Raw genomic sequence first — 19,201 nt, 5'->3', positions numbered from 1 at the left:
CAGGTATCCTTGGTGCTCTCCGCTCTCCAGGCTGGGAACAAGGGGACCCAGGCATGCATCACGGCCGCAACTGCCGTTTCAGGGATCATCGCTGACCTGGACACCACCATCATGTTTGCAACGGCTGGGACGCTGAATGCCGAGAACGGCGAGACCTTCGCGGATCACAGGTACTGGCAGAGCTTCCTGCCGGGGTGTCTGAAACCAGCGATGGCGTTTGGTCACCCCGCCCGGACCCAGAAATGTGGATTATCCGTTTTGATAGCAAGAAATTTGAGAAATGTGAACCACAGGGTCAGAATAGTCTCCTTGTCAAAGTTAGAAACAGCCTCCCCCAACACAGGCGAGCTTTTTGATGTTTGCATATGAGGGAGTTGCCTCTCTGACCGCCCACAGACCCAGCAGGACCAGGAGAGGCACATTTAGCTGTCCCAAAGCCTGCTACCTCCCTGGAGCCCTCATTAAACAGGTCTGTGCTGGCAGCTCTATATATGTACTGCTGATGACACCTGAGCCCTCATGGCACGTCCAGCCCCTGTCTCCCCACCCCAAGGGCTGTGATGAAGGGAAGATTCCATGTGCTCTGCTGTCTGTTCTGGATCCTGGCCCCACGAGCTCTGAGTCCCAGGCAAGATGTACAAGCTATGCACCCTTACAACCCGGTGTGGCTGGGAAACATCTGAAGAGATTTGTGGGCCCCCGGAAGGCGCCGAGCTCCCATCTAGATACAATGCCGAGTCCTCCTCTGGGGCTGGGCTCTCACTCCCCAGGCTCTACCTACTGTTTGAGCCTCCAACTTCATATGCAGGGAAGACTCCCCCCTCCCATGGAGAGGGAGTGGACCACTCTTGTCCCAAAGCGGGAAGGAATTTCCTTCCTTCCCAACTGCAAGTGAGTAAGTTCTGCTCTGTTTCTCCTGTCTCTCTGGCCGCCCTGCCTTTCTAAGGGAGAACATTCTGAAGACAGCCAAGGCCTTGGTGGAAGACACGAAGCTGCTCGTGTCAGGGGCTGCATCTACTCCCGAGAAGCTGGCCCAGGCAGCTCAGTCCTCCGCCGCCACTATCACCCAGCTTGCCGAGGTGGTCAAGCTGGGGGCCGCCAGCCTGGGCTCCAATGACCCCGAGACCCAGGTATGTGTGGGGCCTGGGGACCTTCCTTTCTCTTCTTCCTACACACACAGCTTCGGGCTTTAGAACGGGGTATGGGCGAGCAGCCTTTGAAGCGAACAGCGCATGCGTGTGCTGTTGGTTGAGAAAGCTGGTAAGGAGCAGTTGATAGGGATGTGGACTGTGACAGCTCAGGGGACAAGCCCATGGCTTTGAGAGGAGCCTAAAAGGGTGAGTCAGCCAGGCCCAGGGAACAGTTGGCTGCAGGAGACATTGGCAGGATGAAGGACGGGGAGGAGTGACAAGTGTCCCATGGCCAGGCTGGAACGGTGTGTAGCTTCACAAAGCAAGACATGGGAATGTTAGGGGGATGAGGGAGCGCAGCGGCAAGAGTGCTGGGAAACAGACAGAGGAAGTGAACTGGAAGGGCAGCCGGACGCCCTGCGCCATGACTTCTGTTGCAGAGGTGGCAGTTTTATTGCAGTGGCCCCTCTAAGCCTTAACTCGCTTTCCAGGTGACAGTCACTGCAGTTTTTTCATGTTTGAAACCCACACACCTTATAGGGCGGCACCTGGCACACGCTGCATGCCGGCTGTGCAGCAAGTCCGTGTTCTAGGGGTCTGGAGCTCCCAGCCTCCCAGAATCTTCAGAGGACCCTCTTGCACTCCTGCACGTGTATTCCCAGAACAGAGCGGTGGCCGCCTTCATTGCCGCCGCCTGCGCTGGGTCAGCAGTCTAATCCACTGAGCCCCACGCTAGACACCACTTGGCCTTCAGGTCCCCAGAGGGTAGCAATGGCTGTACTAATTAATTCAGACCTGCCAGCCTTGGTCCTGAGTACCCTGTGCCTTCCATCCCCCTGACCTCTGAGACAGTGGAGCCCCATGAGGAACATTTTTTAGGTTTGCTTTTTTTTTTTTTTTTTTTAAATCCCCCAGCTTGGTTTCCTCTGACAGCACTGGAGTTCAGAGGCGCTGTCTGTCTGCACAGTACTTTTGCAGGAACCCGAGGTGGTGCTCCCGCCCTGAGGGGAAGGAAGGAAGGAAGGAGAAGCCCGCTGAAGTTGATACCGTAGCCCCCTGTGTTCCTCTCACCAGGCTGATATTGAAGAGAAAGAGTGTGGATCTTTCCACACAGAGAGAAATGTGTTGAATTGCTGTAGGATTTTGTTTTCTTTTAAAAAACATTTTATTTTAACAAGTTGTATTAGGCATAAAAAGTAGAGAATCACAGAGTGAGTTCTTACACCTCAAATCTTCCTCGACTCCTGGCATTTCTTTCCACTTTCCCCTTGTGTGCAAGCTGCTCCCCCAACTCTTATTTGTGTTTATTGAGCTGAGATCCCTCTAGCATGCTGTTAGCCTCCACAGACCCTTAACTGCCCTGCAGTGGCTCTTAACTTCAGGTGCCACAGTGGCCCACAGATCTCCAGAGCTCAGTCCCCCTGCTTAGCTGGAGCTCCTCCCCTACCTCCCACCCCTCAGCTCAAGCTGTTCCCCCTCCCAGGCTGATTGTTGTGGGCGCTGTAAGTCTCCTTCTGTGACTGACTTCCTCCTTTAGCCGAGGGTCCCAGAGGTCCAGTTGCATAGTGTAGAATTTCCTTTTTAAAAGCCAGTTAATATTCCACTGTGTGTGGCTACATTTCCTTTATCTGGCCATTTACTGATAGGCGCCTGGTTAACCTCCCCGTACTGACTATTGTGAATGACGCTGCAGTGGACCAGGGAGCACTGGTCTCTCAGAGTCTTTTGAATCAACACTCGGAGAAGGCTTGCCAGAAGGTTCTGTTTCTTCACCTGGGGGAGGGGCAGCTACAGTGTCCTGTACTCCTACGAGCAGTGTGTCAGAATTCTCATTTCCCCAAGTATTTCACCAGTGCATGCCCCTCACTTTGGTAACAGCCTTTCTGAAAGGTGTGAGTGCATCTCCCTGTGGCTTTGATCTGAGTTTCTCTACACTTTATTCACATCAAGCATCTCTTCATAGATCCATTTTTTTAATGTCTTCTTTGAGAAACATCTGTTTGAATATTTTTCCTATTTTTTAAATAGTTTTTTTCTAGATATTGCTGTGTGAGTGCTGATGAGGACAACACCCTGTCCTGGTTACTGTGGACTCCAACTAACATGCAGAAAGGACATTTTTCAGAGATGGTTTTTTAAAATTAATTTCATTTAAATAATTAAGAAATCTTTTAAAAGGTTACTGCTCTTAAGATATTTAGAAGGGTTTTTGTTTGTTTTGTTTTTCTTTAATTATGTGTGGTTAGGCATGACTGCGTGTGCATATGTACACATGAGTACAGGTGCCCAAGGAGGCCAGAGGCATCCAATCCCCTGGAACTGGAGTTAGAGACAATTGTGACTACTTGATAGAGGTTCTGGGGAATCGAACTTGGGTCCTCCAGGAGAGCAGCAAGTGTTTATAACTGCCGAGCCATTTCTCCAGTCCCCTGGAGCAGCAGCTTCTAATGAGAACTCACTTAGAAAAAACTGGGGGGGGGGGGGCGCCAGCGAGATGGCTCAGCTGGTGGACTGCCTCCTCGGTGCCAGAACCCACACAAAGGTGGGAGAAGAAACCAGCTGGTGTACTCTGACTGCCACACCTGCATGTGGCACAAGCACTGATAATAATAAAAACTTTTAATAAGCAAGTATTTCTTAAAAATCTGCTCAGAGTACAGTGCCCCCTCTGCATGTCAGTCACCAGTCAAGTAACCAGGATGGGGCGGGACTTCCTGGATGCTGATGTAAGCAACAGCCCTGACTTGCAGTGCCTCTCTGTCTTGCTGTACCTCTTCACTGTGTAGGCTCAGGAGAGAGTCAGACCTTCACAAACCCCAGCCTGAGCCTGTCGATGATGCACGGGCCGGGGGGGCCCCCCTGCCCTGCATGTAGGTGACACAGCAGAGTGCAGAGGATGGCAGAAGGCTGCAAAGTCACAGTTTTTCTGTGTCAGGCTTTACGTTTGTTATCCCGGTTGGTCCTCACGGCGACTGAGTGCAGTGGGAAAGGCTGGAAGTGGTAATTCTGCTTGTGGATGAGCCAACCCAAGAGTGTGGAGGTTAAGGCTGTGGTACTTAGCATCACGCTGACCAGAGTCCACCCCAAACCCACCACTCCTGGCTTTTGGGCAATGACCCACTTCATGGCAGTTCTCAGGAGGAGCTCAGTTGTGGATGAGTAAATAAGTTAAATGGCGCCATGGGCTAATACTGCTGTAGGAAAACACAGGCCATCTGACAGCGGTCTGGTATTCGGGAGGTAGGCTTTTTGCTAGGGTAGTCAAGATAGGTCTTTTGGGACATACGTTCAAGCTGAACCCGAAGGATGGAAAGAGCCAGGTTCCAGATAGAGGAGAGCAACAGTGAAGACCATAAGCAGCGATGAGGAGAGACTTCCCTAGTGGGAGAAAGACCCATGTGTCTGAACACGGTGTGGGCCAGAGAAATGCAGGAACCAAAGCCAGAGAGGCAGGCAGAGTGCCATGGGGGCCTTACTGCCCAGCGTGAAGCTGGCATTCTGTTACCTGTGGTTTGGGGTGAGTGATGGCCCCTGTTGCATCTGCTTTAGCGGCCTTCATCTGGTCAGAGGCAGCTTGTTGGCAGAACTGGTAACGAGGAGGCCATGTCTTCAGATGCCAGCATCAGCCTCAGCATCACCATCACCATCACCATCACCATCAGCCTCCACTTCAGTGTCAGGCTATACATTTAGTATGTCAGGCTATACATTTAGTGCTCAGCCTCAGCCTTAGCATGGAGCCTCAGCAGCAGGAGTGGGACCAGCCTCTCTGTTAGCTTTATCGTCATCACTCGCAGCAGCAGCAGCAGCAGCAGCAGCAGCAGCAGCAGCAGCAGCAGCAGCAATGAGATCAGCCTCCCTGAGCCGCAGAATCTCCGAGGGTGGCTTCCTGGGTGGTGTTGTCATGGTGAAGGATGTAAAGCTGCTGGTGCAGAGACTCCTCCTTCCCCGCATCCTTGCACCCTAGCAGAAGTCAGCAGCGAAGGCCATCCTCTCCTCACCAGATTCCTGCTCTTTCAGGTGGTGCTGATAAACGCTATCAAAGACGTGGCCAAGGCCCTTTCCGATCTCATTGGTGCTACCAAGGGAGCGGCCAGCAAGCCAGCTGATGACCCCTCCATGTACCAGCTCAAAGGAGCCGCCAAGGTAGAGCGGGTCTCCAGCTGGGGCTGAGCATGCAGGGGCATGGGGATGAGGGACTCGGGTGCCAGGCTGTTGGGAAGACGAGGATCTGATCTGCTTCCTTGTGTGAAGGGAGGAGATGTCCTCCCTTATGCCATTTGGTCTGGTGTTGGGAGGGTCAGAAACTGCACCTCACACAGCGTACTCTGTGCTTATCTCCTCCTGGGCAGGTGATGGTGACCAATGTCACCTCCCTTCTTAAGACTGTGAAGGCAGTGGAAGATGAGGCCACCCGAGGCACAAGGGCACTTGAGGCCACCATCGAGTACATAAAACAGGAGCTCACGGTGAGTGCCCAGAAGTTGCCACCTTCAGCCAGCTGCCACTGTCAGACATGTGCCTGCCACACAGGCTTCCCTGCAGTTCTTAACTTAAAGAGCTTTTCCTACCAAAACTTCCGGACTGGGGAGCCTCACTCATCTGCCTTCTGAGAGCATTTGTAGTTGCTTATTTCTATGTCACTGAGTGTGGCTAGGTTTCCTGGGACTGTTTGTTTGTTTGTTTGCTGTGAATCAAGGGTTCACGTAGACCAGGATGGCCTCAACTTCTATGTAGCCGAGGATAACCATGGACTTCTGATCCTCCTGCCTTTACCTCCTAAATGCTGCCTAAATCACAGGTGTGCACCACCATGCCTGGTTTTATGTCCTGCCGAGAACTGAATCCAGGGCTGCATGCATACTAGGCAAACACGCTACCGACCAGTCCATGTCCTTAGCCAGGATGCAGCCCTACATTCCTAGGATTTGGCTTGCATCACTTAGGACAGTCCAGGCTTCATTGCACCAAAACAACAGCATGGCACCAGCTAGAGCATCACAGATGTCTGGCCAAGAGAGAAGTCCGAATGGCAGCTTGCCCAAGCCTCGCGTCCAGGTTGTCGGGACCATGTGCATTCTTTCTCATCATGTTGCTGTTGGTAGCAGCCCACATGTTTGAGGGTCACAGTTGGGGAAAGACCTAGATGCTTTTAAGTAAGCCATTGCTCAGGATCCAGGCCCTCTGTTTGAGGCATTGCCCCCTCAGAGACAACAGCTCTGTTGGTTCTCACTTCACTCCAGCCCTGTAGAGTTACCGGCACTTGCAATTGCTACAGTAGAGATGCATCGGAAATGAGTAGGCTTGCCTCAAGGTTTCTTTGAGGTAGGTTTGATTCCGGATGCACTTCTTAGGGGATATGCAAGTACTTGGGGACCCTGTGTCTGCTGCAGGGTCCCCTGTGGAGGCGACATGGGGGGAGGGGCAGCAGTAGAACCGAGTAACTCTCCTGGTATTAGGATGCGTCCTGGCTTCTTTTGTCCTGCCTTGAATGGAGCCAGTTTAGGAGAGGCAGTTAGTTCACAGCTTGAAAGGAGAAACTGAAGAATCCACAGACAACTCGAAAGCGGGTGATTTCTTAAGGATGCTGTATTGGTGCCACAGGGTGGGTGTGCCCTGTCTGAGGGCTGGACACAGGTTCAGACAACTGTACATGCCCTATGGTAGCAATGGAAGGGGAAACTTTGAAACTTAGACTGTCCTCCTGGCAAAGTATAGATACTTGGTCATTGTGAGTGCAGCATAGTGGCTTAGAACTCGTCCACACTGCTTAAGTTGAAAGTATGGGCAGATGGCTCAGCAGCTAAAACAACTGAGTACAAGCATGAGGACAGGAGTTCAGATCCCCAGAAACCACATGAACACCAGTACAGCGGCTCATCTGCAATCCAGTCCTGAAAGGTGCATACCGGGCATCCCCCAGAGCAAGCAAACTACCAAAGACCAGCCACATCAGTGAGCTCTGGGTTTGATTGAGAGACCCTGCCTCAATGAATAAAGTGGAGGAGTGGATGATTCCTGACACCAGCCTCAAGCATACACATGTACATGCACACGCACACACACATGCATACATACACAAGCATGCACACACTCATGTGAAAAAATGGAAAATAAAGTAAGTGAATTACATCACTCAGTGTTTCCCATGGAGCCTGTGCCTGAAGGCCACGGTAGTTTGGAGGACTTGCTGTATAGCCATGGTCCTACTCACGGACAAAGGACTTACAGTCCTGACTTACTTAGTTGTCACTGCCGTTTTCTAAGGAGCAGTGATGTTTGACTGGTTGGCTGCATGAGTCCCCCTTCTTACTCAGGGGAGTCACCCATGCGGATAAGTGGTGTCTAGGTCTGAAAACAGGCCAGACCCTCCTGGGCAGGGACAGGTACACACGCAGCGTACAGGCACAAGGCTAGTCAGGTGGGAATGAAACCGAAGCAGCTCGCCTAGACTGACATGAATTCACTGAGGTTTCTGTAAGTGTGAGTGTGTATGTGTGTGCGTGTGAATGTGAGTGCGTATATGTGTGGATGTGTGAGTGTGTGTGAGTGTGTTGTACACGTGTATATGTGTGTGTGTGTGTGTGTATGCATGAATGTGTGTATGTGTGTGCATGAGTGTGTGTATGTGTGTGTGTGTGCATGAGTGTGTGTATGTGTGTATGAATCAGAATCACTGTCTCGAACACCTCGGCATAACCCTGTGGCTATATTTGTAAGACAGGCCAAGGATCACAGGGTCAATTGCTTCACCTTCCCCACAGTCACACTATGGAGAGTGAGCAGGAGGTCGTCCAAAGTGATGTCTGCAAGTTACTTCCACCCTGGAGCCCACATCAGGACTGAGGAGACAATGTATAAATATTGGGTGGTAGTGGTTGCAGATGGATAAATTGGCATTTTAGAAGCCTCTCCCTAGCTGGGCAGTGGTGGCACACGCCTTTAATCCCAGCACTCGGGAGGCAGAGGCAGGCAGATCGCTGAGTTTGAGGCCAGCCTGGGCTATAGATTGAGTTCCAGGACAGGCAGGGTTACACAGAGAAACCCTGTCTCAAAAAAGCCAAAACAAAACAAATCAACAAAAATGACAACCAAAAAAAAAAAACAACCCTCCTCTTTGCCACATCATATCCATGAATGCCAAATGTCACTGTAAGAGGCCTGTGCACACTACGGTCTTGAACATAAGACCCACTTTACTGCTGTCCAGTTAGATTTCTAGTGCCCTGCCGTTTGACAGTCGCCTCTGACTGATGGTTGGGTTCCCACTCTAACTGCAGCCACTTGGAAAAGAGTAAGTTATTTTTGTCCTTTCCTTTTTTCATTTTTTGCTTCTTCTGCCTCTGACTTCAAGGTGTTCCAGTCAAAAGACATACCTGAGAAGACATCATCACCCGAAGAGTCAATAAGGATGACGAAAGGCATCACCATGGCAACAGCCAAAGCCGTGGCAGCTGGGAACTCATGTAGACAGGAAGACGTGATCGCAACCGCCAATCTGAGCAGGAAGGCTGTCTCAGATATGTTGACAGCCTGCAAGGTAAAGACCTGGGCACTGTTGTGGATGGATGGATGCATAGATGGACAGACGGATGCACAGACAGACAGTTTTCTGTTGAGAATGGCTCATTCCGTGTCCTGGAGAAGGAGGTAAACTGGGCTGTGAGCAGAGAGCAGCTTCACACCTTGAGTGTAACAAGAGACAGACGTGCAGAGAGCACAGTTTACAGCCTCCTGGGGAAAGGACTCCCTCAAAACAAGGAAGGAAGGGTTTGCTTCGGCCCACAGACTGGAGGTACAGTGCTCTGCAGTCAAGAAGCAGAGATGGGTCCTGGTGTTCACTCTTCCTGACACAGGCCAAAGCTACTCCCCCCTCTCCCTTCCTCCCTCCCCCCAGCCCATGGAGCAATTTTTTTTTTTGCAAACAAATAATGTGCTTTTATTTTATTTTATTTATTTATTCATTTATTTTTGGGACAGGGTTTCTCTGTGTAGCCTTAGCTGTCCTAGATGCTTTGTAGACCAGGCTGGCCTCGAACTCACAACAATCCACCTGCCTCTGCCTCCCGAGTGCTGGGATTAAATGCATGCACCGCCACCTTTAATTTAGAGTGGGCCTTCCCACCTCAGTTACCCCAGTGTAGAATCTCCTTCACAGACAAGCCCAGGGACGTGTGCCCGTGCTGATTCTAAGCCTTGTCAGGCAGACAGTCAAGACTATCTGTCACAGGCATCTCCTGGCCCGCACAGGGCACCTCAGGTTTAGAAAGGCTGTCATGTCGGCTCTCTCATTTGGCCCTAGATGAGAAGGTCAAGAGTGACGATGACTCCAGTTTATCGGGGGTCAAGCAGAGGCCCAGGCAGATTTGGGGGGCCATGGTCAGAGCTAAAGCCAGAGATGATGGAACTGGCCTAAACCAGCTCTCTGATTCTGTGGCCAGCCTGTGCTTGCCCATGGCCTCCCAGGCATGTGGTCAAGGTCACTGTGGCTGGTGACAGATTGATAGGCACTTGTGTCCATGTGTTAATTACTTTTTCTCATTGCTGTGACCCACCCGTCCCTGCTGTCGCCACCACTGGAGCAACTTAGGGAAAGAGACACTTGTTCTGTTCCACAGTTTTAGGGCACGTCAGCTGCTCCTGCCTGGGGCAGCTCTCCATGACAGTGGGAGTTTGTGACATGGCTCCTTATGTCTCCAAGGATCCATCGGAAAGTGGAGCGAGACCAGAACCAGAAGTAGATTCAAGGCCTAGTGACATAAAGCCACCACCTAGCCCTGTGTCCCAGAGGACCCAAAACCTCCCCAAACAGCACACCAGCAGCGGACGAACAAGTGTTCAAGCCCACTGGTGGCATCACACATCCAAACTGTGACAGTCCTCGGTGCTATCAGAAACGCAAAAGCCCTGCGTAAGGTGTTAATGGAATGTAACTCAGATATTTCAGTCTCTCCTAGAGGGGTTCTCCTGTTTACAGGCAGAAGGTCAGGTAAAGAAATGTGGGTAGCCTGTGCCTAGTGTGCCTCATCCCCAGCTGTCAGCTTTGCAGGGTTATAACGGAGGTCTAACTCATGCTTGTTTCACATGTTGAGTCCTACTTGACAGCAGGTGTCACTGCTGAAGCCCGAGACTCCTACAAGGATGGGATTTATTTAGCAAGTAACTGTTGGCAGTGTTGGCATGGCAGCTCGTGCCCCACCTACAACCCCACTGCATGGAGGAGGAGGCAGGGGCATGGTTGTGAGTTGAAGATAGCCTAGGCTACGTAGCAAGACCCTCTCTGGCCTCCACAGGTACTGCATACATGTGGCACTCAGACATACATGCAGGAAGAACGCCATACACAGTTTTTAATAGTAATAACCAGATGATGATGATGATTGACAGCTCCTATGGGGACAGGTGTAGCTCTCACCCCCTTCCAGGAAAGGGGCTTCACGCAGTGTGGCAAATACAGGAAACCAGCCTGCTGAACGAGTGGGTCAAGAGGAATGTCTCCAGGGCTGGGGAGCAAGCTCAGGGAGTACAGCGCTCGCTCTGTAAGCACGGAAGCCTGGCTCCATCCCCAGAGCCCACCTAAGCAGGTCCTAAAGCCTCGGTAGCAAATGTGAGCTGACAACCGATCCGTAAGTCTAGTCATGTGAGAGCTCTCAGTTGCTAAAGAGAAGCCCTTCACACTTGATTCCTAGGTGATTATAAAGTATATTTTGCTGAGGACATAACGTGTTCCTGTGTTTGTGAGGTTGAGTGGAGCAGGCCCTGGCATGAGTGTCAGCCAATGGCGAGTTGTCTGTCTTAGCGCCTCAGGATGCTGCCCACGTGCGCATGCGTAGAATACCGGGGAGCAATGGAAATGGTCTGGGGTCACAGAGTCGGCCAACATCAGTGCAACTGCAAGGTTTTCTTAGGTAGTTGAGGTGTCTCAGTAGACATTCAGCTCCGTCATGGCTGTCAGGGAAAGGGGTCAATAAAGACATGGTGCCAAAGTGGGTTGTGTGTACAGCAATGTGTATTTGATTTTGGACACAAAATCCTACCTAAGAGGAAGCGATGTCTGAGATAAGGTGGTTTTATGAATGTTTAAAATACCCAGAGCATTAAAGTTAATTTAAGTTTCTTTGGCCAGGCAGCTGCTTGTATCCCAGCACTGAAAAGGCAGAGACAGGTAAATCCTTGGGACTCCCTGGCTAAAGCGGGCCAGGGCCTGGTGGCTCAGACCTTAGTCCTGCCACTCAGGAGGCAGAGGCAGAGATAGGCAGACAGTAACCAGCATTTGAAAGATGACACCCAAGGTTGTCCTTTGACTTCCACACATACACATAATTTTTTTATTATTTTTTCTTTATATGTATGAATGTGTTTGGTTGTTTGTGTGTACGTTAAATGTGCATGTGGTGCCCACTGAGGCCAGCAGAGGGTGTTGAGTCCTCTGCGTGTTACATAGTTATGAGTTGCCGTATGAGTGCTGGGAATTGAACTCAGGTCTTCTGGAAGAGCAGCCAGTGCCCTTAACCGCTGAGCCATCGCTCTAGCCACAACACACAAAACTATTTTGTTTTGTTTTGTCTGTAGCAGAAAGTTTTTTTGAAGTCTCACCAGAGAACATCGCTGCCCTATTGGAGCATGGCTTCCGGGGCTGAGTCAGGAGTCAGGGCTGGTGTAGAGGAGACGCATGCCCCATGCTGCCTGATCTAAAGGCAAGGCAGGAGTACCCCGTGCCCCGCCCCCACACCACCCACCGACCCGTCCCCAGATCACTTCGCCTGTGTGGCGGGTGTTCCTGCATGGCCTGCTCTCATGGGTCTATATCTTGTTAGATTTAATTCTGTGTCTCTTGTCCTAGCTGATGTAAGGTGTTACTCTGGTCATTCTGACTAGTTTGTTAATGGCTACAGACATTCTGTCAGCCGCTGCTGCCCTTCCTCCGTTATCGGATAGGTAGGTGGTCTGCGGTGTTTATCGTCGTGAGCTTTACTGTTGTGTTTTTGAGAGAGGGTCTCTTGTATCCCAGAGTGGTCACTGTGCAGCTAATGATGACCTTGAACTTTAGCCTTTCCTGCCTCTACACCCTGAGCCCTAGGCTCACAGGCATACACCTCCACGCTGCTCTGTGGGGTGCTTGCTATCAAAGGCCTGGGCCTCCTGCATGCTAGGCAGGCCTTCCACCAACCCACCTACAACTTCTTTTTGCTTGTTTGATTTATCTGTGCTTTGGACTGTTAGCTTGGGAAGAGTCCCAGAAGTGGAATTAGGGAGTCAAGGTGTATAACCTCATCATTATTGCCAGATTGTTCTCCTGGAAGTCCTGCCAAGTTACAGAGCCATCCTCTTGGTAACCTGGTAGCAACCTGGTAACCTGCTCTGGTGAGGCCACTGGATAGCACCATGGCCCATGTCACCCACAGTAGCGCGTGACTCTGTGACTCAAATTCGGGGGCTCAGAGACGTGGATAATAAAACACAGGAGTCTTAAGAGCACAGCTCTGGACACCCTCCTTACCAGCATCCCCCACCTGCACCCCCCCACTCCCTGACTTCTGCCTCAGAGGTTTGTTAGTCCTTGGGTTACCCCAAGAGGGCTCCTCAATGACAGCTGATGTCCCCTAAGGCAAGGAAGGGTACACCGTTGTGGCCACCCACCTTGCCCATCCCTAGAGAAGGGCTGGACTATAAAACCAAGCTGCTCAGCTACCTTGAGCCTTTACGCTTCTCCTATTACATGGCTTGGGATGTCCTGTGCCTGCTGCCTCGGCAGGAAAGGGTGCCGAGTCCCCTGGGAGTTAGACAGTTATGAGCTGCCATGTGGGCATTAGGAATTTAACCCCAGTCCTCTATCAGAGAAACTAGTGCTCTTAACTGCTGAGCCATCACTCTAGGCCCACACACACAGGAAGTGTGTGTGTGTGTGTGTGTGTGTGTGTGTGTGTGTGTGTGTGTGTGTGTGTGTGTGTGTGTGTAGAAAAAACCAAGTTGCCCTGTTGTAGCATGAGTTGTAGGGAGCCAGAGCAGATATTCTGAAAGAGAAACTCAGTTTCCCAGAAGACCCTAAACTTGGGATCCTCAACTTCCCCAAGTGACTGAAATTACAGGCCTGCCTCCCTGACACTGGCTTTGCCTCTGTCCTGACTAATGGTTTATTGGAAGTGTTTTAGGCATTCCTGTAAGCCTCCCAAGTTCTTTCCAGAGTGAAAACTGTGAAAGAATGTCTGAAGAAATATGGCTCCCCTTTTTAGCAAGTAAGAGATGGCATCCCACACTTAGACTTTGCCTTGTTTATCAACTCAGGGTGCATTTAATCTGACAGCCCTGAGAGTCAGAATGCCATCTGAAACAATTTGTCATGGATGGCTGGAGGTGGCAGGTCAGGGAACTAGGAAAAGGCCAGAGACACTGTTACCCAGTGTTCTGGCTTCCTTATCTCTGCATTTGTATAATATGAGATGAGTTATTTACGGAGCCTCAGGGCACTGGGGAGCTGCTAGGCTGAGGCTTCCCAGGAACCTAAGGGCTCTGGTCACAGAGACTACCCTGTGACTGTAACATGAACATGAGCTTCATTAGCCTAGGGGCATGGAGATGCTGTAACAGGGCCTCTGCTGCTACTGACAGGAAGCCAGACAGAGCTCTGGTCTATACTCTCCTGCTGGAGGCCCTAACTGTGGCTCTTTCTGGATGTCTTAGTCCGTGGAGAAGGAGGGTGAGAAAGGGCGGAAGGTGCCAGACTTCAGTGTTTCTATCATTGTCCCCAGGGAGCCAGCCTGCAGACTGTCAAAGTCCTGCTGCAAAGGCATGAGGACAGGAGGGAGGGCCTCAGCTCCCATCCAGAAAACATGGATGAAGGTCTTCTGCCTCAGAGACCAGGGTGCCCAGTACTGCTGCGCTGGGAACTTATAAATGGCTCCTCTTGGTTTAAGATTTCTTCTTCTTCCTCCTCCTCTTCCTCCTCCTCCTCCTCCTCTTCTTCCTCTCCCCTCCCCCAATCTGTCTCCAGCAAGCATCCTTCTACCCTGATGTCAGCGAAGAGGTACGATCCAGAGCCTTGCGCTACGGCACGGAATGCACCCTGGGCTACCTGGACCTTCTGGAACACGTTTTGGTGGTAAGGAGGGGTGCGGTCAGGGTAGGGCAGAGCGGTGTGTCTTTGTCCCTCACTGGTTGATGTAGGTGAAGACCTCGTTGCCCCAGGGACACCTCTCTTAGAGCATCATCCTGCCAGCATCTCTCACAAGGCTAGGACTATGCTGAGCAGACAGGTCCACTCCAGCTCAGAGGGCAGAAAGTACAGCTGTCGGGAAGACTCCATGGTGGGTCCAAAAAAAGATCCAGTTCACTCTGGCACCAAAGAGGCAGGAAGAGCATGCCCTGGGGTAGGGCGAGGGGAGGAAAGGAGGGCCAGTGGCAGAGAAGGGGTGGTTCAGAGCCACCCTTAAAAAGTATTGAAAGGTCTCTGAGGCAGGGTAGATAGCTCAGCTGAAGTGATTACCATGTAAACACGAGGGACCTGAATTTGGTCCCCAGCACCCATGTAGGAAAAATTGAGTGATGCAACACACTCTGAAAGTCTCAGTTCTGGGGCAGGGGTGAAGACAGAGGGATCCCAGAGCCAAGCCAAATCAGCAAGCTCCAGGCTGAGTGAGAGGCAATAAACAAGGTGGAAAGCAGCCGAGGAAGATGCCTGATGTTGACCTCTAGCCTTGCACACACATGTGCGTGCACCCACATACAAACACATATACATATCTACATGCACACACACCTCCACATGCATGTGCATGCACACACTCACAGGCACACACACAGCACATTGGGAGATCTTGTTGCAGAGACACAAGTACATTCTAAAAATATAGACAGCACCAGCCTCCATGCCTGGCTAAGGAGAACCTTTATTAGCGGCCTGCTAGCTTCTGGTGGCATCCTGCCATTCTTGAGGCAATGGAGTAGGTCACACCAAGAGGGCCCCAGCTCTGTACCCACTGTGGAACTGGGATTAGATGGCAAAGGCAGAAGATTCCGGGCAGCAGATGTCGTGGTTAGGGTTGGTACATGAGCCTTAAGTTTGTGTAGACCCTCTCTCCTACCACATCTAGAACCTTGTATGAGCTGGAGCAGAGCCCAGGAGAGTTTGTTCAAGAGCCAGGAGAAACACCACTAGAAAATGGATAACATGTCACTGCCCCCCCCCCATCTCTACAATAATCCTCCAAACCTAGAAACAAAAATGAGTCCCAGGCCACCTCAGGGACACAGTTCTTGTCTCTTGAAGACAGCTGCCAAGCATTGGGTTTCCTTGTTTTTCTTTGTACTGCCACATGAACTGGCATGCCAAGTGAGTGACTGACTAGAAACCCACAAAAAGTCTTTCCCTTGCTAAGCAAAAAGCCTGGGAGCACGCCCTCACTCCTGTTGTCCCAGTGGTTGCTGCTTCCTTCTGAAATCATCTTGTGGCGTTAACTATTTCAAGTCTTTTGAGAGCTCATTGTGTTCCTGCCGAGAACTGCAGGCATTGCTAAAGTATTGCTTGTTATTACTGGTTTTGTTTGGAAAACATAGTCTGGCAGCGGTGGCGCACGCCTTTAATCCCAGCACTCGGGAGACAGAGGCAAGCAGATCTCTGTGAGTTTGAGGCCAGCCTGGTCTACAGAGCAAGCTCCAAGACAGCCAGGGCTACACAGAGAAACCCTATCTCTGAGAAAAATTGAGAGAGAGAGAGAGAGAGAGAGAGAGAGAGAGAGAGAGAGAGAGAGAGAGAGAGAGAGAGATTGAGGTTTTTGAACCTTGGGCTTCCAAAGCCTGAACTCCAGTGATTGTAAGCCACTGTGAACTACACCTTAAGCAGAAGTAGGCTCCCCCAAAGGCAAATGTGAGACGACTTGGTGCCTCAGTATGCCTCTGCAACAGCCGGGGTCAAAGGAACAAAGGCCAGAAAGACTTTCAGGGACACCTTTTTCTTTAGGAACAGCGTGCCATCCTCCATTTCCTTGGGGTCTGTGTTCTATACCCTGCAGATTGTACCAAACTGTGTACACTTTTTCCTATGCACATTAGATATGAGAGTTTAATTTAAATCAGAAACAGTAGTAAATGACTAGCAATCACTAATAGAAAGGTGAACAGTTATGGCAATATACTATAATAAAAGATATGTGAAGAGCCAACAAAACGGCTCAGTGGGTAAAGGTGCTTGCTACACGTGCCTGGAGATGTGAGCTTGACAGTACCCCACGTAAAGGTAGAAGGTGAGAACTGACTCCACAAAGCTATCCTCTGACCTACACAGGCATGCACCCCAACACACACACACACACACACACACACACACACTGTAAGAGAATCACTGATGGTGGTTCCTGCCTTTAATCCCAGCACTCAGGCACAGGCGTGCAACACACACACACACACACACACATGCACACACACATACACACACGCACACACATCCACACACATGCACACACACATGCACACACACACACACACACACATGCACACACACACATATACACACACGCACATACACGCACATACACACACACATACACACACATACACACACGCACACACACATACATACACACACATACACACACACACGCACACACACACACACACACTGTAAGAGAATCACTGATGGTGGTTCCTGCCTTTAATCCCAGCACTCAGGCAAGGCATGCAACACACACACACACACACACACACACACACACACACACACACACACGCACGCACACACACTGTAAGAGAAGCACTGATGGTGGTCCGTGCCTTTAATCCCAGCACTCGGGCGTGTGTGTCTGTGAGTCTGGAGCTAGCCTACTCTCTATGGGGTATTCCGGGGCTATATTATGAGACCCTGTCTTGCTGTCTAAAAAAAAAAAAAGGAAAAGAAAAAGGTATGTAAAGCCAGAGGTCTCGGCACTCAGGAGATTGAGGCAGGAGGGTCACAGGTTTGAGACCAGTCAGAACAAAAGAGCAGGATGCTGTCTCAAGGGGGACTAGAGAGGTGGCTTAGTGAATAAAATGCCGTGGGGCAGGCTTGAGGACCTCAGTTTGAATCCCCATTGCCCACATTAAAACAAAACAAAACAAAACCCTGGCATGATATCACGTTCTTATCCTCTTAACCCTGGGGAGGCAGAAACAGGAGCCTCCTGGAAGCTCGCTGGCCAGCTGGGGCGGCCAAATCAGCAGAGTCCATGCTTATGAACGGCACTGTCTCAGAAGACGAGGCAGACAGTGACAGAGACAGATCCCCAGGGCTGGCCTCTGGCCTACACTTTGCATTCCTGCGTGCACACACAGCCACATGCGCACGTACATATGTGTGTACACACACACACACACACACACACACACACACACCTCTGCCTGAGGTAAGCTGTCCAGCATCTCTAACATTAGGGAAGGTCCAGGAAGTGTGCCCAGGCCACAGGCCCAGGCACCCTGCGGAAGGGCTGTCTAGGTGCTGTGTCCACTTCCAACCGTAACCGTGATCAGCAGGAAGAAGGTCGCTGGGCATAGAGGGTGACACCATGTGTCAGGGAGGAAGCGTCATCAGGCAGGTGCTGGTGTGGGCTGGAGGCTAGGATGAGGAAGGAGCCCGGCTGCTTGAGGACCGCAAAAGGATGGGCTGTGTGCCCTTCTCCTGCGGCGGTGCACACTGCGCGTGGTCGGTGCTCCAACACAGATTCTTCTTGAGTTTCCCATAGAGCTGGGAGTTAGCCTTCCATGCTGCAGACCCACCTAGGTGATGGGTGTCTCTGTTGATGGTGTCTCATGACCCTTCTCTCTACTCTGTGTGACTACTGTCCTTGTCATCTACACTTTTGGTAGACAGAGGAATGTGCTGTTTCTCTGAGACTCCCTAGGGAACTGGCTGGGGCCAGAGACCATTAACAGAAAACCCAGCTCATTGGCATGAAGCTAGTTTTACAAATCGAGAAGAGCCCGGCTCATGCTGTGCAACAGGAATTTTTGTGTGTGGGGCTAGAGATGGCTCAGTGACGTCAGAGTTTGATTCCCAGAACCCATGGCTAGGCTGACAGCTGCCTAGGACTCCAGCCTCAGGGGATCTGATGGCCTCTCCAGGCCTCTGGCAGGCACTCATACATATTCATATGCACATTATACATATTCATATGTTCATACATATTCATATACACGTTATACATATTCACTCAGAAACACAAACACACATACATGTAAATAAATAAGAAAATTTTGTGTACCTTAAATATATATATATATGAATGTGTGTATACACACACACACACACACACACACACACACACACAATCAAAGAAACACAGGCAACTGTTTAAAAGCAGATACCAAATTGAGAACAGCTGCCTCTAGACACCCACTTCTGCCTTTTTATAAGGCTCTATTTAACTTTCAGCAAACACAGGGTCTAGTTTAGGCAGAGACACCACGTCTGCTCCAGGAAGCCTCAGTGCCCATGGGAGTGCATTGGCCTCCTGCGTTTGCTGTGCGAATCTCCATCCTGGACACATTGCTCCACAGGGCGAGATGCAGGCACCATCTTCCCGGCCCCCTGCTCCTGTAGCCAGAGATCTCGGACAGGGTTAACGTTCGCTTCCCTGGCAGAACTTCAATCTGCTCTCCCCGTGTCCCGATATCAGAAATCGTGTTGACTTAATCACAGAATTAAAAGTAGATCAACTCCCCTCCTGCCTACCTAGAGCTAGGGCGCCTTAGCTCAGCGCTGTTCTTGCCTGGGAGGGCCGTCTGTTCCCAGAAGTGGCACTTCCCATCTGCCTCGAGGGCTCTTCTCCCAGCACAGGCATCTTCAGTCACCGCAGTCTGATGAGTCGAGTGCCTCAAGTGTCCGCACCTGTAACTCCCCTCAGCTCTAATGAGGCGCAAGTAATAGAGTAAAAAGCAGCACGTGTTTATTGGCCTATGGATGTGCTGGCATAATTTTAAAAAATGGACATACTCCTCACCTTCAGATTTCCCAGGCGGACAAGGACCTGCTTTTCATTATTACAGATGGGTTTGCATTTCCTACACTTTGTCCAAAACTCACTGTATAAAATTCTCAAAGATAT

The 19,201-nt window shown here is 50.8% G+C and overlaps 1 protein-coding gene across 1 annotated transcript in view; it reads left to right on the top strand.

The window, feature by feature from the left end:
* Window positions 1-19,201, top strand: part of TLN2 (talin 2) — a 269,148-nt gene that overhangs the window by 222,864 nt on the left and 27,083 nt on the right. The window contains 6 exon segments of the mRNA XM_084781229.1: window positions 4-170; window positions 947-1,130; window positions 5,151-5,276; window positions 5,483-5,599; window positions 8,485-8,670; window positions 14,122-14,229. Coding sequence (XP_084637355.1) covers window positions 4-170; window positions 947-1,130; window positions 5,151-5,276; window positions 5,483-5,599; window positions 8,485-8,670; window positions 14,122-14,229 — 888 coding nt within the window.

Source organism: Acomys minous (assembly GCF_964271855.1).
Source record: "Acomys minous genome assembly, chromosome: 5".
NCBI classification, from domain to species: domain Eukaryota; kingdom Metazoa; phylum Chordata; class Mammalia; order Rodentia; family Muridae; genus Acomys; species Acomys minous.
Note: the sequence above shows the minus strand (reverse complement) of the source record. Positions and strands in the feature narration are given on the sequence as shown.